The sequence below is a fragment of the Nipponia nippon genome, unplaced genomic scaffold (genome assembly GCF_047370975.1).
Source record: "Nipponia nippon isolate SJK-2023a ecotype South Korea unplaced genomic scaffold, ASM4737097v1 scaffold_1, whole genome shotgun sequence".
Classification (NCBI taxonomy): Eukaryota; Metazoa; Chordata; class Aves; order Pelecaniformes; family Threskiornithidae; genus Nipponia; species Nipponia nippon.
This window is the reverse complement of record NW_028262290.1, coordinates 141,022,997-141,046,062: the sequence shown is the minus strand read 5'-3', so window position 1 is coordinate 141,046,062 and position 23,066 is coordinate 141,022,997. Positions and strand designations below refer to the sequence as shown.

Below are 23,066 nucleotides of genomic sequence, written 5' to 3'. Positions count from 1 at the left end.
AAAACTGCAACTGACATTGAAACTTTCATACCATACAATGCCAGAAGCAAAGGAGAGAGAAAAGTGAAGAGACTACAGAAGAGCCTGGAGAGAGAAAGAAGAGAACAGGTATTATCTCTACTAGAACAGGAAAGTGATAAAAATGCAAGAAGAGCTCTTAAAGCTTTTCTGGATGAGTTTCCAATTACTGAGTCATTACTGATTTGTGACCAAACTTAGTCCCATCTACAAACATATGTATATGGGTGCCTATGGAGCTGATCAATTATTCAGTTTCTCATTAGCAGAGCTATCCCTCCAGTCATTACTTATATCTTCCTTTACCCCCTTCAGAATTGAGTATTAAAATTACTAATCTTGTGGAATACAAAAAATGAAAAATACAGATCTGATGTGCAAGACTAGATTAAAAGATTAGTCAGGAAGAGTTTTATTTATATTTCCATGGTTTTTAATGGAGAACATAATGTGCTGTTCACAGATCACCCTTCTTCCGTGTCAGTCTCATTTAAGAAGGTGATAGAACATACCCCTTCCTATAAAATCTGTTCCAGTAATAGCATAATTAATGCATTTGCTACTTTAGATACAACATGCAAAAAATTAGCTCAAGTAACATTTTTCAATATATGTAAATAAGTGTTCATACATGTGTCCTGTTTTTTTCTGTTCAAGTGTCTTTGAACCTTTTTCATTGCTTCTTTCCTTCTTGTATGGCTACCTGAGCTCACATCGTCCTCTTCCATCATTTCAGATCCAGAGAAATACGAAAGGAAGAGAGAGAGAGAGAGACAAAATTATATAACCAGAAAGCAGGAAAAAACGAGGTAAAAAAGCAAATTAAGATATATTGAAAAAGTGGCTTGACTTACCATTTTACATGAGCAGAATGATCATCAAAGGGTTTAACCCTGTGCAGCAAACTATATGCGAGTAAGGATGCAGTATGACCTCTCCTCATGTACACGATGCTTTGGATTGTCTCATGTCTTTTGTGTCTGGATACAGGGAGAATGTGGGTGTCTTGGTGTTAAGGATGAATTTCCTCTCTTGCTCCTCCTGTCTCTTCTCTTTGTTATTTAACATAACCTTCTTCCTTCTTTCAAAATTGTATGGATTTGTGGATATCCTCATAAATATGTATTCACTGTAAGTATTTTCCCATGGCATTGCATATTTAAAATCTGTTGTGAAATTTTATGCAGGACAAAAAAAGCGGGCACTATTGGGGTGGAAACACATATATTATTTTGCAGAACAAATACCACCAACTTCATCTCTGTATATGGCCATTACAGATGGGATATCTGTGACTATCTGAAATTCCTTCTACACACTTCAGTATTTCTGTATATATTGGAGGTAAGAGCCACCCACACACGAGCCTGTCAAGTTCAGCAGATGCACAGGTGGAAAGTGGATAAATGCAGCAAACTACAGAAAGTCAGAAGAAGTCATCTTAAAATGGACTTAATAAAACAGAGGATGCAATGGGGATAGAAAAAACCAAGCTATAAAGCCTTCATTTGCTCAGTTAATCAGCATTACAATGAAAATATTATGGGAATCTACTCGGTAGAATAAGTAAATTTTTAACAGAAATTCTTTAAACCTTCATATACTCATATGGAGACTATATGTAATTTCATCATGTGTTAAAAACTCACCGCTGGCAGTTCATTTTCTTTTACCAGTCATGTATTTACAAATTTATTATGTCACAAAAACAACAGAATGCACTATCTACTAATGTCAGGAGACTTTGAACATATTAGCGGGTCACCTCACCTCCTTTTTTTCTGTTTTTTTTTTTTTTCCTAAAGAAAGAAAATCTAGAAAGTGATGCAAGATCAAGCAGTGAGTGTACCCTCATGCCGTACTTGACTGCAGAACAAAAATGGGATGCCCCAGGTGTTCTGGCCCCAAGTTTTGTACCTCACCTCTAGATAGCAGTTCAGACATGCAAATTTGGTTTGGAAGAAGAAAGTGCAAAACAAGGGCTTTGTTCATCAAAGCGCATGCTTAGCTAACTAGCTGTGGCCAGGTTTGCTAACACAGCTATATTTGGTAACAGCAGTGGAAGGACACCAGCTTGGGCAATTTCTGTGACTGTATTCAACACTAAGGGTTCTCTTCATAGTCTGGCCCAAAACCTGAAAGCTGACTGCATACATGAACCTCCACACAGCTCTGGGGCTCCACGGCCTCCAAAAGTAACCACTTATGTCATTTCTATACTGTCTGTTGCCATAGCAATGGAGGTTGGGGGTTTCATCAGGTGATGCTCAGCGTGCCGCTACCTGTCCTGTGGCTATGTGGCTCTACTGAAGCCTCTGACAGCTTTGTCATTGACTTCACTGGGGTCAAGATTTCACTCCAAATAATGATCCAGCCCAAAGGCACTAGATGCAGCTTTTTAATGAAATCTTAGAGCACAAGAGTCCTCGCCGTGGCCTCAACTTTTAGTTTAAAGCACTTCACTTCAGATAATTTACTTCTGCTGTCAGGAAGTATCACTCTTAACCCTGAGGTAATGACCTTGCTTCAATTCAGGTGCCTGATATCATGTGCTAGCTTTTTATCTTCAAATATCAAGAGTATTTTCATTGCATTTCTCGCACAGCCTACGTAGGTATGATGCCATGCAGTAAGGAGAAACAAAATGTGTGATTTTTTTAATTATTCTTCTGCTCTTCTATTTTTTAATCTCCAGATGGTCCCTGGAACTGGTGATGTTTTCTTTAGTCTATATATTTCCGGCTTTAATTAGATTCCTTAACCAGTAAGCTTTAATTAGCTTACTTAACCAGGACACATTTGAGAGACACACACATGATCAAATAATATCAGGTGCTAATGTTTAATTGCTTTCACAAAATTAGAAGCGGATAAATGGTTGAACCATAATTGAATGATCTTATTAGAAGACAAGCAGATCAGTGTTGTGACATAACTTGAGAGATTCCCAGGCTTGCATTAATTTCACATCAGCTGGGGCTGCTGTAATGATGGCAAGCACAATGCGATTGCTCTGTTAGAGAGCAAGATTAGAACTGGGTGACTGAGATCTGCCATACATACTTATCAGCTGAGGGACCAGCACAATTTGTATCACTATCTAAGAGCAGTGAAGCAAGCTATTGCCTTGATTTACCACCTCCCGAAAAAAAAAATGCAGCAAACAGATCTTTTGTGGGGATTTTGAAAAAAGCCATACCTCTCGCCAACCCTGCCCCTCTCCAGACTGTGTGTCTGTGAGAAAGGACAGGAGGCCACCAAGAGCACCTGTCCCTTTCGGGGGCTTTGTTGGGAAATGTCAGGCAGTTAGCGCTGAGAACAGTGGGGATCTGACACAAGAGCAGTGGGGATCTGACACACATTTATACAGATGGGCTGACTGAAGCAAGTCTGAGGCTTCTCCCTCTTGTACCAAATTCAAAGATTTTTATTGCTTGGTGAAAGATCTGAGCAAGGTTGAGTGAAATTCTCCGAATTTGCACCTTCCATGCATGTTTTACCAGGCAGCTGACATGAACTGGTGAATGGGAATGTCTGGTTTTGGCGTGGCCATAGTAATTTTACTTGGGTGTTAAGAGGGAAAGGAGTCATGCAGTACTTACAGGATCCCTTTTTACAAGGCCCGGGTTAGGCACAACAGCGATGAGGTGGGCAATTGTAAACACAGAGTTCAGCACGTAAGAAAAAAACAAATTCTTATGCAGTGTTATCCTTTGACAGCTGAGGCTCCTGAAAAATATGTAGCACACATCGTAAATTAGTATTTTTCTTCTGATGTCACTTTAACAAGCTCTTTTTGGCAACAGTCTCTCAAGAATGCCTTTTGGCAAGGCATAGTTGGAAAATACATGCCTTGCACTGCAGCCATAACCTCTGACAAATTTTTGGTTTTGTTTTTACACCTGTTTAGTACCACATGCTTTTTAGCCCATGTGGTAAAGTGCCATCCAGCTACATTCTCAGCCCTTGATGCCTTTCTTTATTTCACGGTAATTGAGATATTAAGTGGTGAAGCAGAACCCTGAGAATTTAGATGCACATGATACTAGTAATGAACATTAGGAAAAGTGCTTTATAAGTAACTGTTCCTTGGAGACTCAATTTCTCAAATATTCAGATGAAAATTATTTGCTACTTTCGGAATTAGTGGTGAGACAGGATGGGAACTTTGGGCAGGAATCCCCTTAAATTACGGGGGGATTTGGGTTGGTATCCTGCATGCTTCTAACTCCAGCTGAGATCCCAAACCAGAAGAGGTTGTTTTCCTGCTCAGAAGGAGCAGCAACCTTTTCTGAATGGCTGATTTTGGGGAGGGTAGGATTTCTGTTATTGTGGGTAGCAGAATTTCACAGGAGAAGTTCACAGGATTCTTGTGCAACCAAATCATGACTGCAGTTTCAGGCCTGAACCATCTCCCCTTTCTAATTCATGTCCAAATCCTCATGGCACCTCCTCGGCTACCCCTGACGCAGAGAACAACACCCCCGCAGTGCTCTGTGCTCCGGAGCACAGCCCAGAGATGGCAGGAGGTGATTGCAGAAAGGCAATCATGGAGTTGTTAGATAATGCTGTGATGTCTGTATTCAGTGATCACTGAGAGCAAGCAGGCAAAACCAGTAGGTAAAAAAGAGCTAAGAGCAAGCATCGCTGCCTCACTGAGGCAAGCCTCCCCCTCAGCACTAGCAGTCTTTTGCAGTCTGGAACGGAGCACAGGCTATGACTTTCTGATGCTCTGTGTGTGGAGGCTGATGCAGAATGCACTTTCTTTAAAAACAGAGAGTTAAACTAACCAACTGAACTCTTTTCTGCGTATTTTGCTTGTTTGTTTATTTATTTTCCTTTTTTAGCTCCTTCGTCACCTATCACTTATTCTTAGTTCTTCTTACACCTATTTTCTAAGTTATTGGATGGAATTCTTCCTTCAGCTTGAGGTCATCTTTCTGGTTATAGTCATCATTATCCTGCAATGCTCATTACTTTTGTTGACCTCCTTATTTACCAAGACACCTTCTTTGGTTCAGGATGTCCATAAGATGCAGGTCCCGGGAGCTAGGGATGAGAGTATCTCTTTACAGTTGCCCTGATTTTATATTCTTCCTCTGGCATCGGCTATTGGCCATTGTTGAGCACCAGATATGGGGCTAGGCACACTTTCAGTTTGATCCACTGTAGGACAGGATATTGGGCAAAACAGACCATTCTTTGGAGCTATTTTTCCTACACTGTGTTCTTGTGCTTACTCCATCTGTATTTGCCCCCACCACAAACCCAGTCTAATGTTCCTTTTCTGCTCCTAAGCTCTGGTGGTATTGATCCAGTCCTGATTCTTCCTTTCTCCCCACTCTCCTTCACTATACTTTGCCTGTGCTACTGACCCCACTTTTCTTGGGACACTATCATGTGCCCATCTCCCTCTGTCTTTCTCTTGCAGTCCTGGGAACAGGACTGGTGTGATGCCAATCCTGTTCCCAAGAAATAAAAATTTCCCTTTTACTTAGAGCAGTCTCTTCAGCTCCTGGCCACAGAGATGCAGACCCTTGTCTCTCCAGCTGCCTCTCTACATGGCTACCGGTACAGAGAGACAGTCTTTTGTGATAATCTGCCATGCACATCCACTCCCATTCCTGTCCTTCCTCACTGCTCTGCTTGACTTTTGTCAGTCTTACTCCTCTATTAAATTGGACTGTCCTTCACTGCATGTTGCCTTCATCTGCTGTCCAAGCGCCTTTCCCTGCCTGCCTTCCTCTCTTAGTTTTACTCCTGCATTGCTCTCCTACTTTACTCTCAGTATTCCCCACCTTTTTTTCCTTGACTCCAGCGTTCATGTTAAAGACCCATCTGGATCATTAAGCATATACTTCCATACTCTCACTTTTTAATTTGACCTTCAATGTTTGCCATCAAAATGGCATCAGCATCTGCCTGACTCAGTCCACACCAAAAGGCGAACATTCTAGCAAAACCAAACCCCTTTTTAATTCATCCTCTCTGCTGGTTTTGACAACCATCTGTAACCTTCTCCTTCTCTGACATCTCTTAGCTCTCTTCCTGGCCCTCTTCCTGATGTCCTAATCATTCCTTCATGGTGTTTCTGAAGACTCCTTGTCACTCCTCACCCATCTTTCTGTATGCTCCCTACTCTGCTTCATTAATCAGTATGGAAGAAGGCATCACTAAGCTAATTATCAGGGCCTAAAACTTGTGAGCTTTTTGTGTCACTATGCCTCTATCAATTGTGTCTCAGAGTTTCAGAGTCTCCTGGGTTTCGTGTGGTTCCCCTGTGTTTCACATTTATCCTATGTCTCCTACATTTCCTTTGACAGAGATAGGTCCTCCTATCTACTCACAGAGTCACCCTTACTTTTGAGTTCCTATTTCCATTTCTCTATTGCATCTAGGATATTTTGACTTCCAAGGAGGTTTTAGCATTATTTTCCTCACAGATCTGTGCTGTGAATCTGTCATTTCTTCTCATTCATGAATATCAAGAATACTGATTTTCACTCCCAGCCAGTTGTTTTCCATCTCCTGCCCTCTTGTTTAGTTTTCAAATTATTTTCATGCTTTCTACCATGCTCTCCCTTACCCCTGGGGAAAACTCCCAACAAACTTCCACAAATTATCCTTCCACCCACTATCCTTCTTAAACTCCCTTTAAAAGCCTTGGCAACAATTAGACTACAGGTGCATTCACAACACACCATCTATTATTCTGGCAAATCTAGACTTATTCTACTCCCCATCTGTCTTTATAGAAATGTCTTTGTTTTAATAATTCAATTGGAAGTGACTTGGAGCTAGAAGTCCCTTTTTTCTTTTGTGTTTTATCATATAAGATAATGGGGTCTCAGTTTGCAATTATAAAAATATTGCAATAATGTGATGATGCATGTAACTGTTAGACACTCTATGAATACTCGGTCTCCTGTTATGAGTTAGTATTGCTTAGTGATGCTTGTTACTACTGATTCAGTATTCCCTTCCGAAAGTACTGCAACATCTCTGATGCCAGATCATTATGAATCTTGATACCCAAAACTGAAAGGAAAATAAATATCTGCCAGGAAATATGTGGGAAACAGCAACCTCTGCAAGCTGTTCATTGCTGCCTTTAGAGTCAAAGGCTATTATATGGCCCTGACACCATCTCTTGCTATCTGATTCACTATCTGATTGACGGCTTGCCTTCTATTGAAGGTCAAATAATCTATCGCTGTCATGGCCAGATGATAGAAAACAACTGAAGGTAACATGAACCCTGCTCCCATATAGCTTTATTCTCATTTTCTTATGGTCGTGGTTTCGTTTGCTCTTCGTCCTCCCATTTTGCAGCGCTTTGTTTTAATTCCTTTCTTTACTTCTTCCTGTAACCTTTGTGTCATGTATTAGTCATGGAAGGGGAAGAAGAAGTGGAGGAGGAAAGAGAGGAGGAGGTGTGTTACTGTCTGGAAGGCTGCTGCAAAGATGAGTCTTTCAGCACGGCCTGGGACCGGTCAGGATCGTGCATTGTCCGTGACTCAGAGCTAGGAGTGAGTCAGACGGCCTGATTCTGCCTCGCTCGCTGCAAGGAATCACCTTCTTTGTCCATTTTGGGAAGCCAATTTAATCAGATCCTGTCTTTACTGTCCCAAAGAACTCTGAAGCCTGGGTATAGAATTCCAAATCAGATTAAATTGTGCTCTTCCCAGTTTTCTCAAAGCATTACTGTGGCTGTGGTTTTGTGCTCTTTATCTTTACATAGATGGGAAGGGAATTCATCAGTTTATTTGGCAGAGTTACTAGATATCTCTGTATCTGATTACTGCACGTTATCACAGCCACTCATCAAACCACCTCTCTGGAACTTAGTAGAATTCACAACCTGTATTTTGGATCAACCTATTTTGAGCTTGTAATCGTACAGACTCTTACAGTCTATGCAAAGTCCAACCGTTTCATTTTCCTTTGTTTCCTAGACTCACTCTTGGTGGTGGTGATGTTGGGGGCTTGTTCTTTTACTACCCTTCCTGTCTGACAGTTGAGGCACAGACATCTAACTGTATAGCCCTAAGATTTATGCCACCTTCTTCTGGCCTCTCAATTTACTCAGCATACCCTTTTCCAGCCTACATGGACACCCTCATCCATGGTGTACCTTTCCAGGGACCAGCAGCAGATGAAGTACCCAGGGAGCTTTGCATAATGTTACTAAGAAAATTACTGTTAGAAGGCACACAACCTGAACATATCCATAGATACGTAGATCAAAAAATATAGATATAGATCAAAAATATAGATCAAGATTGGGACCAGAAGTAGGCTAAGGTGCCTCATGTAAGATTTAGATTAAATAATACAGGGACTCTGAGGCTAGAACTGACTTAAGCACTGGCACAAGGTATCTGGGGTTTTGTGGAGCACCTTTCACTGCAGATTTTTAGAGCAAGACAACCACCCCTTGTGCATTAGAGGTGGGGGCTCACCAAGGGCTTCTTTTTATCCCCAAATGTATGCAATTACTATGCATGTGTAAGCTGGAATTTTGTGTTTGCTATGTACTGATGAATTCTACAAATCTTCATATGTGTATTTGTGGCTGAAAAAACACATCTCAGAAATTCAGATAACGAAGTTGATGATATCTCACAATCCAGCATGTAAAGTTTATCACTTTGTATTGAAGCTTTTCACTTACGCTACAGAACATTAAATCTACCAATTCCCAGACACTTAACAAATGCCAGTTAGTTTAGACACACAAAAGCTCTGTACTAAAAGAATCATAGTAAATGTTTAAAACTTAATGGTCATGATTGATAGAAAATGCACTGGCTGTACTTCATTACAATTCCTTGGCCTTAAAGGTGACAAAAAGGAATAGCTGAATGTTTACAGAAATACCCTTTGTTTTAAGTTAAGGCTGCAAGATAAAGGAATAGAAAAAATGACCAATTATTCCCTTTTCAGACTTGGAAATTTCAGTGTGAAAAACTGCTTTGGAAAAGAAATGTTCTACAAAGAATGAATCCTACTCTTTTTGAAAATAAGGCATATATACATTCATGATTTGGCATAAGTGGGAAGGTATTAATTTAGAACCTGCTCATAATTCACAGTTACTATTTTGGTCATGAAGATCTGAAAAAAATGCACTTGATATATTTGTTAAATTTGAGTTGGGAGATTTGAGGGCTTATTTTTGGCTTTCATTTTTCTAGAAACATCAACCAAATAAAAACAAATGATAAATTCTGATCTGTATACAAAAGTCATGCTCTTTACCTGTCTGCTGAAAAGATAATTAATCTCCAGAAATGTTCTGCACTTGGAAAACTTCTGTTCTCTGTTCTACAGTTGGAAAACTTTACCTGGCCTTTTAGATTACCTTGCAGTTTTCTCCAGATATCATCTACCGATGGTGAGCATTTCCCTATCTCTGGTCATGAACTAATGGTCTGGCTATCTGATCAAAAATAACTGATGCACCTTTGCTGAAATCAATATGATAGCATCCCATTTGGGTCACCATACTGGATGTATCATTCTGTTTCATCAAATTATCTGTGAATGGACATTACAACTCTGATTTCTGAGTGTGCTATCAGTCCGTGAAGTTTGCAGTTTATAGAAATGTTACGAAAGTGAAATACCTTAAAAAGATTGCTTAAGAGCTAGAAGAATATAGCTTATGCAAGTCGTCATAGCTCTGGATGTACAATAGCTCAGGATCTTGTCCAGTGTTTATTCTTGAATATTTTCCCCTTTGATGTCTTCTACTGCTTACCATTTCCCTGAGCTGAAAACTGAAGGCTGTTCCCAGACAGCCCTTCACTACTGATTGCAACCGAAGCTGTGACTACATGTCTGACGGCAAATCTGAGCTCCCTCTGCTCCTTTGCTGCAGACACATTATAATAAATAGTGTGCAGACAGGTTCACTAAAGGACAAGATTTAAATACTCTAGTTAAGTTGCCATACAGTAGCTGCAATGCTTTCAGTGAATATCAGTTTAGTCTCCTTTAAAGTTCTGATACAGCACATCACTGTTTTGCCTTTTAATGATGATGACAGGCTACACGCTAGTGTCAGATTCATGCTTCGGGCTGAGTCCTGTAAGCACCTACTCAAGTCAATAGCTCAGTCCTTCGGCATTGGATGAAGGCATTCCTGTTCTTCAGGAGCTGGGGGCTCCAAGCTACTGCCCTGTGCAGTCCCTGCACCTGCCAGGGGCTGGATGTGCCCTTCAAGGCACAACAGGCAACTGGTAAATGAAGGGCCTTACCACGTCCCCAGTTACACCATTTCCCTATGGGCTGCACTTTTACACCAGTCTTGATAAATATAACAGCATGATCTTGGCTACACACCACTGGGAGATGTCCCATTGGTGAGCGGACCCTGTGCTCAGACTTTTTCACCAGGACTATATAAAAAGGCACTCAGAATAGCTGTTCCTCACTGCCATGTCCCTTTCCAAGCTTTTCTTTGGTTACCACTCGAGATGCCCCAGGGAAAGAAGAGAAAGTGTCTGTAAGAAACACTTACTTGAAATAGAAGAAAATTGCCAAGGAAATCAACAGGGATGTTATAGACAAAGCATGGCCAACGATCGCCATATAATAAAGTATGAACGCCATCTGCAATTTAACAAAAAGAAAAGGCAAACATGAACAGTTTGTAGGCACTCAGCTTTTTATCTCATTGAGGAAGAATCTACAAAATCAGCCTCCTATTTTGTATTTCTTTTCTTTCAAAGTTTCTTTTTCAATATACTTTTAATATCAGCAATCTATTAAGTAGCATGACTCATGGTCTAAAGATGAGATAAGTGTTTCTTACATGAGTTGATCTGTTTCTGCTGCACTGAAGTAACTGGCGAAATGCCTGCTCACACTATGTGTCGCTAACTTTCCCGAGGTCTGGGAGAGCACAGCAGACATAACACATTCAGATTTTCAAAAGTCCATGACAAGTTTCCACACAAAAAAAATTATTAAAGAAAACAGGTTGCTGCAGGATCGGTAGAAAGCTTTTATGGTTTGAAAGCAGCTTAAACAACAGGGAGCAAAAGCTTAATGGTCATTTTTGGAGATGAGTCAGTGGTTAGGTGCCCTTGGGACTGGTATTGGGGCTGGTTTTTGTTCAACATACTCATCAGTGACCTGATGCAGAGGAATATCTAAGTTTTCAGCTGATACTTAGGTCTTCCAGATAACAGTGAGGGACTCCAGAAGGGCCTCACATAACTGAGGGGACTAGAAGATGCCATATGAGCTTTAATACAGAAAAAAGTGGGTTGATACACCTAGGGACAAACGATCTAAACCCTGCCTACACAATGTTGAACTCGGAACTGGAAACCAAACTCAGGAAGGAGATCTTGAAGTCACCCTGGCCAGCTCTCTGAATCATTGGCTTACTGTGTAATGACAGCCAAAAAGTCAACAAAATGTTGGATATCATCAGGAAAGGCACTGAGGGTAGAACATCATTACGCCTCTGTTTAGAATTTACATCGCACATCTTAAATGCATGTGTGTTTCTAGTCACCACACCTTATGGACACGGCAGAGCTAGGAAAGGTACAAAGAAGGCAACTGAAGTAACTGAGGTAGAGTAGCTGTGTTAAGACAAGTGGATACAAATGCTGAGATTCTCCCCTTTGGAGTAAGAGGGGGCTTATGATTAAGGCCTACAGAGTCATGAAAGCAACAGATGAGATGAAAATTATCCTCAACTCCTACCACACTAGAACAGCACACCCTGAGACAAATTCTGGTTCACATTGGTGTGAACCTTGCTATTGGGAAACTAGACGGTCCTACAGTGCTGTGAAGTCAGTATGCATGAACAGATAATCAGGCTTTTGCTTTGACTAATATCAGTGAAATCTAAGATAGGCCTATCCATATTTCATATGCCAACAGTGCATATTTCATATGCCAATCACAGGACAGCACCTGGGCTGCAGAATGCTGTGATATTTAAATGTCATTCTTTGGTCTCAGCCAAGCTCTTAAGCATCACCCAGCTGTCAGAAGGCTGCAGGAGGCTAAATGGCATGCCAGGCTTCACCATTGCCTTCTTTTCTGAAAGAACTAATATAGTATCAGCCTGTCCTGAAAAAAAGACTAGATAGTAGGCCTTAGTTCCCCTGCTGGGTTTATTTCTTTTCAGCTCCACTTCACTCATTTTTCTTTTGTTAGGCATGAGCATTTTTCCTTTTTGCAACAATTAGATTAATTGCTTTCTGTAGCCCTACGTTTTGCCACTCACTTTTTTTGGTGAAAACAAATTTGAAAACAAGTATGAATAAAATTCAGAAAACAAAGCCATTCCTCTTAGCAAAGGTGTACATCTTCTTATCTAGTTTGTTCTTCAGTCATTTTACAACTTTGGAATCAGCTCCTGCTTTCATTTAACCTAAGCGGTGGTAGCCTGATTCAGATATAAACCAAAGTCACATTTACACCATCCTGACCATGTAGAGGAGACATGATCTGAGTGTAAATATCCTTCACCAAGTTATTGAAATCTACGCATATTTACTGCAAATACCCTAGGTCTCCTAGTTTCCTTCACAAAGACTAACCACAACAATGCTAGTGAGCGCAAATGCTTGACAACTTGTTCTGAGAGCACCAGCAACCCCAGAGAGAGAAGACCAGACTGCAGAGAAGATGAGACAACTTTCTGAATACAGAGCAGTGGGAGAGGTTTTTACCTGTGTGCAAGTGACATTTCCTCCACTCTATACTAACTGGTTGCTATGGTTTTTCACCATATTAGATTGATATAATTTTTAAGCCTGAATTTCATTTACAGATGGACTGTTGAAAAATACGTGATTTTGCTGCCTATCCTGTATACAACCCTTAGCCTGAAACAGCTAAAAGTAGGAAAGGCTTCCAGATAGCTCCATGCAAGTCTACGTGCACCCCAGATGATGCTTGGTTATTCAAACTATCTACCTTTCAGCAGACAACTGCTAAATCAGTTTAACTGTATATCTGGGACTCGGCAATAGCATTTTTGATTACTCCATGTAAACTTACTATGGTAACTGCTCAAAAAAGCTTTCCAAATATAACAATGAAGACAGATCACAATGGACTGAACCATCAGCTAACAAAGCATATGGTCTACCACCGCATTTTTAAGAACTGGCTGCAGTAATTTTTTTTTTTTTTTAAGTGATCTGTCTGAGAAGTATAGCATGTTGGTATTCCAACAAACAAATACCATCAAACAAATAATGAACTATTTTATTAATTTCTGCACTCCTTGAACTGGCAACCTGTCGTGTCCTTTCTGACATATAGGACTACAAACACACTGACTCACCAGATTTTTAGCTTAGGCAGATTTTGTCATCCTGGGCTTGGAAAACTTCTAAAAGAAACACTTAAATGTTCTTTTTTGTCCCTCTAGGATTCTTCACTTGAGGAAAGAGAATTCCCTAATACGAACACCTCCTACTCAGTTAATTATGTTATCTGTAGGTACATGGAAATAGTCTACAAATGAAGCATACTCCTGTTTTTAAAGACTTGGATTAAAGGTCATAATCTAACTTGGCATTTCTGTAAATTCTTTCTGCATTTTCCATCATTTTTTCTTTCAGAAGAATCTCGATGTACGTATAATTTTCCTTTGTGTTCTAGCTGTACTTTGCTTGAATGATGTTCAAAATTGTTCTTCTGGAAGGCATGGATAATAGGTAACAGAACTACATTTTTTGCCTCCCTACATGGGCCAACATCTGGAAAAATTATATTTTTATGGTGCTTCCATTTAATGCCTCTGTGTGCTCAGATTGTTACTATTATTCTCTCTTTGTCACATAGGTGAGCCCCATTTTACCATGATGGCTCCTCATGCTGCAAAAACTTTTAGAATTCACCTCCTGCCTAGTCCAGTAGACTTTTCCAAGGCCCTTTAGGTTGGATCATTACTAAATATAACCACATACTTCTTTTTGGCTGCATAAAAAAAAAGATCCTCCAACACAAACTCCAAATCAAATCACTTTTGATTCTTTTCCTTCCACAATTCCAGATAGTTACAAATTATTCTGTCACAAATCTGTAATCAGATTTTCCTGGAGCTTCACTCACATTTGAGAAATATGTTTATTTTCATGAACTTCCCTAACTTACTTTTTTTTTAAGCTTTTCCCCGATTTCTCTCTCCTTGTTTCTTTTGGTGCTTTTATATTTAGTTCTCCTCTTTCAGCTTTGCAATTTGATTTTGGAAATATTAATGCAAATACTTAATTAATGATTGTAAATAGTCTCAATGACTTTAGTCAAACTGTTAAAGTTAAATGTGCTCAGGCTTGTAGGATTTTCTGGATTAATGGTAACTTCATAAATATTTCTTTTCAAAGGGAGTGAGTACAGGGTGATATTCTTTGCTTAAGAAAAATAATTTTAACTTACATTAATATTTCTAGCCCTGCAGAGAAGACAGCAACATCTTGGAAGATACTTGTCACAGAAAGCAAAACTGGAATTCTAAAGGATCATTTTATAACTGTTGGACAATCAGGGAAAATCATAGGAATTAAAAAATGCATTTGAAAAAACCTGCAAAATTTGTCACATGAATTGCTACTAGATTATCCACCCTGTAGCAAACCTATATTTAGGTTTGAGCACCCATCAAATAATGTTAATAAGCTAAAATCACGAGGACAATGCTATTAGATTCTTGTGCCACAAATAGAGCTGAAAGATGAGAACTATTCTGATCTCTTATATGTGTCTTACTGCTAGCCCAGCCCAAAACCATTCCCAAACAATCACTGCCTTTTTAACTGTAGCATACCTTCAATTTTTCAGAGGTGAAAGAGTTGCAAAGGGTATAGTTGGACCAAGTTCGGTTGCTCTCAGGATGGCGGAACCAGTTTCCAGTTTCATCACAGTATTTTGAAGCCCTCTCTGATGATAAATGACAATAGTTATTTTAGTAAATGCATATTACACATTTAAAAATCCATAAAAAAGAATTCCTGTATTTGGAAATAAAATGCCTGTGTAACAAAATCCAAAGGTTTTACAACTTGTGCACTTAATACACATTTGTCTGTTTTGTTTTTTTTCCTCAGAGATTTATCTGATGGTATACTTGTTGTTTACCTGTCTCCTTTTGTCGTGAATGAATGCAGTAGAGTATATATTCAGACGCAATTATTTATGCGATAATAATTCATTTAAAGGGGCTGTTGAAAGATGTTTATGGAAGAGAAAGTATCGTTAGGCCCTAGCGCTGAACCTGATGGAAGTGTGCACAGGGAGGCAAACACAGTGGCGTCTGCAGATCGTTAATTCTCGTCCCAGCCTGCAATACTGATGTTGGAAAATGGATGTGCCCACTGGCTAGCATGCAAATCTTATTTTTTGTTTTCAAACCTGACACTCGCTAGGACATTCTGGCATCCATATAACAACATGAGTGGATGGAATCTTGCAGCAGGGTTTCAGGTATCAAGGGAAACAATAGTTAAAAATACTGTGTAAAGAAAGGGCAGCAAGCAGTGTATAAACTAGAGCCTGGGTGCTGGAGATGGTGACAATCCCAACGTCAGCCATGTGCTTATGCAGAAAGGTGGAAGAGCCCTGCCCAGCCTCTGTGCCAGCTAAAGCCTGCTAGGGCTTTGCGGGAGCACTGCTCCTTTTCCTCTGAGGCTGCAAAGCATGCAGACACTGGGAGAGGCAGCCTCGCAAACGGTTTGGCACAGGTCCCAAGTGTCCAGTTTAATTTAAAATGGCTGCAGAGTTCTCTGTTTAAATAATCCGATGTGTGTTTGGCCTCTCCACATGTGTCTCTGGTGCCGGTTCCTGCGCCACAGATGGCTCTGGCATCCTTCCCGAAAACCCTGCCGTACGGATGGCTCTCCAGGTTCATGCTCCTTTGCACGTGTCCTTTTACTGTGGCAGGGGGACGGTCGGGGCTTCAGCACCGTACAGCTCTGAGGGATGCCTGGAGCTGCAGATGTGTGCTGTGCCTGTGTCCTCCCAGCCACGCTCACATTTCTGCCTGGGAAACCCTGGACGCTGACAGTCACTCCTAATCACCTGTCAAGTTTTGGACTAGTTCCTTTGGCCTTCCCTCAAGCATTAGCCACATGGGAGTCACTGGAAAGTTTGCCCAAGTAACGAAGGCAGGATAAGATCAGAAACTTAAATTATTTGATGTTTTCTTAGTTACACAGCTGTTTATTTATGAAAAACACAGTTTTTCAAGTCTGACTTTTAAAATAGTCTAAAAAGTCTCTCTTGACTTCCCTTTGCCTATTCTAGCTTTATAATTTTATTGGCCTTATACATAGATTATTAGCATTTCCAGTCAATACACTTTTACAGAACCAATTACCATTTCAACACACACATTTTCATTTTTTGTGTTCAACATTTGCAGTTATTTTTCTTAATCGGCTCTGATTACTAATGAGTTTATTAATTTGGAGTATTCATATTCCCTCTATACACCTGAAGGAAAGCAATCAATCATACTGGCAAGGTAAGGATTGTATAGACTGGGCTATCTTCCTCTGACTAGAAATACACTTTATATAGTGCCAAAAAAAAAAGACAATCCTCCAGAACACAGCATACTTTCAAAGATACTGTGAGATTCAAATCATTGTTTTGTGGGACTTGTTGAAAATCAATACGTGCATCAACACCACCAAGAAGAACAGTACATGTTATCTCAGCCGTCCATCGCTGCAGCTTGGAGATAATCTCAGACTGCCTGTTCCCGTTGTACTCATTGCCAGATATTATCTAAAGCTGGAAAAAGTTTTCAGTCATAGATAAAAGATTAATGGTTATGCTACCACGGAACAGAGTGTACAAACATTGTACCTACTATCCCATGCACTCTGCAGACTACATGGCTTTTGTTAATATGCTACAGAGTATACTGGTAATATCATCTATCATCTCTGTACTTTAGTGCCTAGGTAGGCACTCTGCCGAAGTTTAATGTGGCCTCTGTAAGTTAGAGACAAACCTGTTACCTCATACTTTTCCTTGAAGCCAGACAAACACAACTGATACTAGTCTGGAAGCGGCCACGGCCCACAGATTTCTTGCTGTGATATTTTCAGAATATGGGACTGGGGGATAAGCCTCCCTACTGTCCATCCCAGTGACTCAAAGAGGTCAAATACCTCTTCTAAATCTACGATTTTATACAGAAATAAAGCTGTGAGTCTGTAACCCAACCACTGTTCTGCTGCAAGTTATTCTACAGTGGCCCTGTAGCAGGTGTGGGATTATGAACATGCGTATGTGTTGTTTTTTATGCTAACCAGAAGAATCTAGTAAGCTCTGAAGAAACACACAAATGTGTAACAATGCGTAAGGCAGTAGTAGCAAGGCAAAATGGAAGTGTGTGCTTTAAGATTATTCAAATACTGTGTAAACACTAATTTTTTAGGCTCTGTCTGTACCCTATCAGCTTGGGTAGGCCACCACTTGGGCATCACTTTATTCAAAGTGGAGGAACAGTGACATTGCGTGGGATTCGTCTCACCTGACTTGAGCAACCTCAAAGATATGCAACTGATAGTCAGGCTTTATGTAGTTAGCTTAGAATGACAGACACTTCAAGAGTTGTCTGGGAAAATTGGCTAACAGAAATCTTGACCATGAGGGCAGTTTCATGGGAGTAGTGAAGTGTCTAAAAAGATTAACCAGTAGTAATATTTTTGCATGTGGTATCACTTGTGCTACCAATAGTGCTTTTATGTATTATATTTTCATAAAAACAACTCAGTCATTTATATGTAACAAATATCTTAACCCAACAGCTCTGTAACAAACATGATAGCTCTATCAATCAGGTTTTTTACAATTAGACCAACTCTATAGCTAGCAGATGTTAAAAGAGTCAACAGCATTTTTTTATTTATTGTTGAGTTATAAGCTGGAAGTAGAAAGAAGTTTTCCTCTGTTGCAGTGCCTGCTCAGCACATACCAGACATTGGATTCTTTGCCATTGTTTGGATAGACCTGCGTAGTACTTAGTTTTGCAGATGAGGGAAGAGCTGATGTAGCACATCTGATTTATTTACATCCTCAGGAAAACATTCTAGAAGAAAATTTTTCAAAAACAAAAAGAGCATCTGATATAATATCAATGGAGACCCTAGAAAACTTCAATTCCAGTGTCCTAATAAGTGAAGAGTTATCACTATCATCAGAATGCCTCAATCAGCAGAACTGGAATCTGTATAATAAAGTCATATTGTACTGTGGGGATAAGAACTGATTTTTAAAATACAGCTGTCAAGCTTGCTGAGAAGCAGGACAGAAATATACAGAAGGGTAGGAGGAAAAGAAGCAGCTGGACAAAGAGTTCAGGTTTGTTTTATTTATCACTGTCTAAATGACATCATTTCAAGACAGGAAAATAGGACCAGCAGAAATACGGAGCTGGCTTTTTTAGGCAGAGTCAGGAAATTTGCATTTGTGGCAGCAAGAGAAGGGCTCTCCCAGGCCCAGCCCTCCCTACACTACTCAGGGTGCTCCAGCAGGTCCCTGGGGCTCCTGCCTACTGAGGGTGCTGCTCCTTGGCTGCTGTAAGTGCAGGTGCGTCACCCTGCTGAGGCACAGTGCTGGGTGGGAAGGAGCACATGATGGACTGGGTATGCAGAAGGGGAGACCACGGTTGGGAAGGTGCTTGAATTAGGGGATGCCTGAGCAAGTGGTCTCCCCGCCTGCCAGCAGCCAGGGTGGTTGAAGGAGCCACAGCTGCTGCTCCGACCCAGAAGGTCTCTCTCCCTCTCTGGTTTGTGAAAGGCCATGATTTCTCATCTGCAATGACTGCTCTTGTCAGCTTGGCCACCTACTTAGCTGAATGCTTTGTGCATTTTGCCAACTGTGAGTAGGGTACACCCGTGTCCCTCAAATCCCATCCCTTGTGGTCATAGGCATTACAGTTGGTAAATCCAAAAGGGTCTGCAAGAGCTATTCAATCTGTTCCCCCTTCTCCTGCATGGAGCATTTATCCTTATTTCTCTAAAGATGTTTTGTAAGAAAGACAAAGCAATTCAGAGACCGCAGTATGGCATAAGAAGAGAGCTCCAGAGAATATAAATACCGCAGTGCTTCTGCCCCCTCCGCTGCCATGATCCGCACTCCAGAGCAGGGGGACCTCACTCCCTCCAGTCCATGTCAGAGCTGGAAGGCAAGGCTGTACTTCCATGTTCCTCAGTTGTGAGAGGTAACAACACATTAATCATCGACTGAGGGAATTGCTTATGGATACACATCAATCTGTTTCCAAATTGCACTTCTAGAAACTTTGCTCTTGGAGCCACATGAAGAGTTATGAGTAACTGGATTACAAAATGGAACCAAAGACAGAAACCCAACGAAGTGGAGAACTGAGTGGAGTTTTGCTAAATGCAGTTGGGCCAGGCTTGCTCCCTGACGGGGTGACTACTGCTCTTAACCACTGCTCTGTGCCAAAGCGGAAAGGGAGTGAAAGTGAAATGAAAAGGTATGGTTGCCACAGTGCAACTTGCACAGTGCTGTGTGACTGCGCCAAATTAATCCTGACCAAACACACTGTGCAGGGAGAGTGAGGTGGGTAATATAACACTCCCCTGCCACAAACGCAACAGCCTGTGCATGGCACAGGGCAATGCTCTGCTCCTCCTGCTGCCCGCAGTAAATCTGCCTTGCTAGAAGGCCATTACATCCACAATATATTTCCCTTTTTTTTATTAGCAAGAATATTACCAGCATGAATTACATACTACATTCCTATCAAATTCAATTCCTAGCAATTTCAGCATGAACTGGAACCATTTCAAAGGGATTACACCAAAAATTAACCTGGATAAAATATGAATATAAAATACAATTCAAGAGAAACTGTGCATGTTGCCTGAATAGAGGAGTATAAAACTTAGCCCTCCTCAGAGCTTCACAGTCAGGAGTGGATGAGACAATGAATTTCCTGCTGTCACTGGAGTTAAAGCAGTAGGTCGCGGTATGTTTTCCAGACAAATTGATTTGTTTTTATGCATTATCACATTGTGCATGATGGTCATTGTGAGAAAGAGATTGCTACAAGAGGCAGGAGTTGTTTATTGAAAAGGACAAAGTTGTGACAGCTTGTAGAAAGGGGTTTCTGTTTGTCTGTTAGCTTTAAGATCCTCATTTCCTTTCACAGGGTAGAGCTTCCTCAGGTGAGGAAAGAAGTGTGGGAAGCCCTAGCTAACTGAACAGACTAGATTACCACAGTGGTCTCAGAACACAGATTGCTATCTGCGTAAGTTCAGTGGAATAAGTGGGACTACATCAGGTAGTTAGTTGTGAAGCCGTCAGACACAAAATGAATGGAGCACTGGCTGTGTTCTCCATCATTTTGCTTCTGAGCCCTTTTCTCCAGAATATGATTTCACTTTATTTACTTTCTAATATACTCTAGCAATTTCTTCTTGGCATTGATGCTGAATGTTGTTGGGGGTTCAGATATAGAGAGCTGGTATACAGCACCCACAGGTGCAGATGGGAGGATCTGATCCTATGTTGCCAGATAATGTTTCACTTTTCCAGTTAAGAATGACCTAAGTATCAAAGCACAAAAACAAAGCTGAATGACATCATATTCCAGGACTCAAAGCTGTCCATGGCCTCAAACTGAAGTAACTTAGCCATCAGTGAGATGATACACAGTGGTTCTTCAGATCTCAATGCAGCCCAAAGCAGCACATGCTCATTTCAAAAGTCCGTGGGGTTACTTGCATGCCTAAAATACATGCTGAGGTGGTTTGACATCATGGAGACTTTATGGGAAGGAAATCCGACAGGCACTGCAGTTATCATCTTATGAAATCATTGGGTTTTAGGATTAATTTTCTGTTTCTCAGCAGAAAATGTAGCTGTATTTTGTTTAACAGGCATAAATTACCAAAGGAAATAATTATTTGTGACACAAAACCTGACAGATTTCTCAGGACAGCTGAACCTGTGCTTTTGGCCTAAGTGTCAGCCACTTCCATTAGCAGTTGAAAGACTTTTAGTCACCCCCACAATTTCTTGTCTCCCTCCTACTTTATTAAGTCCCAGTGTGACAATCAGCCACCTGTAAAGCAAAGGCTGGCTACCTGCTGGTTTGATGCCGCAGCTGTAATACGTGCTGGGGAACTCAACAGCTGCTCTAGGAAAGCAGCTCTGGCTCAACCAGGAGATGCTGAGCTGCTGCCAAGCCAGAGAAAGTACTGACTGACCAGGGTGCAGGCAAAGAGGCTGACAGAGGTGCTGACAAGGAGAAAAGAGATATGCCAGGGGAAAATACTGAGTCCAGAAGACCACAGGTATTGTTCCTAAACAGGACAGCAGAGAGAACAGCAGGGAACTAATTACTGGAGGAGGCTTTTCCTCCTGTGGCTGTGTACAGAGAACAGGAATACTAAAAAATTCCCAAATCTGCAAGTTTTAAAGCGTGGCAGAAAGAGTAATGGCAGTACGCACACACTGTGGGCCAGACTCTACAGCACACATCTGTACATTAGGTGTGATTTGCAATCAGTTGTATGAGCCACAGACCTTGGCGCTAATAAGCATTAATATGTGGAGTGAGGTGCTTCTCCATGGATGGCTTCAAGTGTTACTTTGAAGAGTGCTGTTGTAGCAGAGCAATTAGTTTAGAACAAGTCACTAGAGACAAGTGGACAAGTGGAAAAGCTGGGAATAGGTGGCTTGGGAGCATGCAGGAGAGTGGCTCTGTAATCACCCCCATGCACTGAGGGATGAGGACCCTGAGTCATGGGGAGAATTCTGTGATCCCAGGGCTGCCCAACACCCATTTTTGCAGGTATTAGTTGAACAGTGCCTGGAGCACACATGGAAGATACAGACCCCATCCAAGAGGCACCTCTAACATGCATGTAGGAAAAGGCTTGTGCAACTTCAGGATCCAGAGCCTCAAGCTCTCTCCTGAACGTGGGCACTTCTGTCTGGGAACTGAAACAAATTTCGCCAGTTCTTTTAAAATGCTCTTCTGGCATCTTTTGTGCAAATAGCCTCATGGTTGAAGCACTTGTCCACAGAGAGGGAGACCTAGGTCAAAGGCACCCCTCCAGTTGAGGGTCTCAGCCCCTCAGCCTGTTTCCCCCCAGGTACTTCACTGATTAGCCATGAGCATGGCCCTGCTGCAAGACTCCTCCTTGAAAACTATGATACTGTACAGAAAAGAGGTCAAGACTAACTTTGTCAGAAAGAAAAAAAAAGGTCACAAAAGACAAGACTTTGTGATTCGGTGCCCGTTGTGTCTCACAGGGATGTAAACTGCTGTGAAGATTTGTGGGGTAGGTCTCAGGCTATTTCCACAAGAGGTGGACAGTCACACTGCCATGTGAGCTCACTTTCCAGGCACGCAAATCCTTCAATCTGTCCTGTCCAATGCCTGCTTCCTCTGGAAAGGGAGAGGTTCCTCCATCCAAGTTAGGATGCAGGTTTGAATCCCCTCAGACTGGAAGTTTCCCACTTGCTGGGTGAGTTCTCTAATTGTGGATAGCTTGATTTATAAAGAAAGGAAATATTGATCAATCTGGCTGCTACTGCAAATGGGATTCAACGAAATGCATACTGGATCTGATCCAGCCTGGAAACTCCTCTGTTTCTAAATAGGCAGCAAGCTCAACAAAACCAATGGTTTTAGCTAATGGTACTGGGTAATTAATTCACAGCTGTATTGAGCCTGCCTGAGATGGAGTTAATTTTCCCCATAGCAGCCCTCATAGTGCTGTGCTTTGTATTGGTGTTGGTAACACACCAGTGTTTTGGCTACTGCTGAGCAGTGCTGCACAGCATCAAGGTTGTCTCTCCAACATTCCCCCCTCACCAGTAGGCTGGGGGTGGGCAAGGTCTTGGGAGGGGACATAGCCAGGACAGCTGACCCAAACTGACCAAAGGGGTATTCCATACCATATGACACCTACTCAGCAATAAAAGCTAAAAGAAAGGTGGTGGGGGGTGGGGGGCGGGGCATTCGTTATTACAATGTTTGTCTTCTGGAGCAACCACTATGCATACTGAAGCCC

General features: G+C 41.3%; 1 protein-coding gene across 3 annotated transcripts in view; it reads right to left on the bottom strand.

The window, feature by feature from the left end:
* CALCR (calcitonin receptor) overlaps positions 1 to 23,066 on the bottom strand; it is a 176,203-nt gene that overhangs the window by 44,116 nt on the left and 109,021 nt on the right. For all 3 annotated transcript variants that reach the window (XM_087774796.1, XM_087774789.1, XM_087774806.1), the window contains exons 5-7: positions 14,828 to 14,940; positions 10,544 to 10,635; positions 3,621 to 3,747 (exon numbers count right to left, since the gene is read on the bottom strand). In XM_087774796.1, the coding sequence (XP_087630922.1) occupies positions 3,621 to 3,747; positions 10,544 to 10,635; positions 14,828 to 14,940 (332 nt within the window). The remainder of the gene's footprint in view (positions 1 to 3,620; positions 3,748 to 10,543; positions 10,636 to 14,827; positions 14,941 to 23,066) is intronic.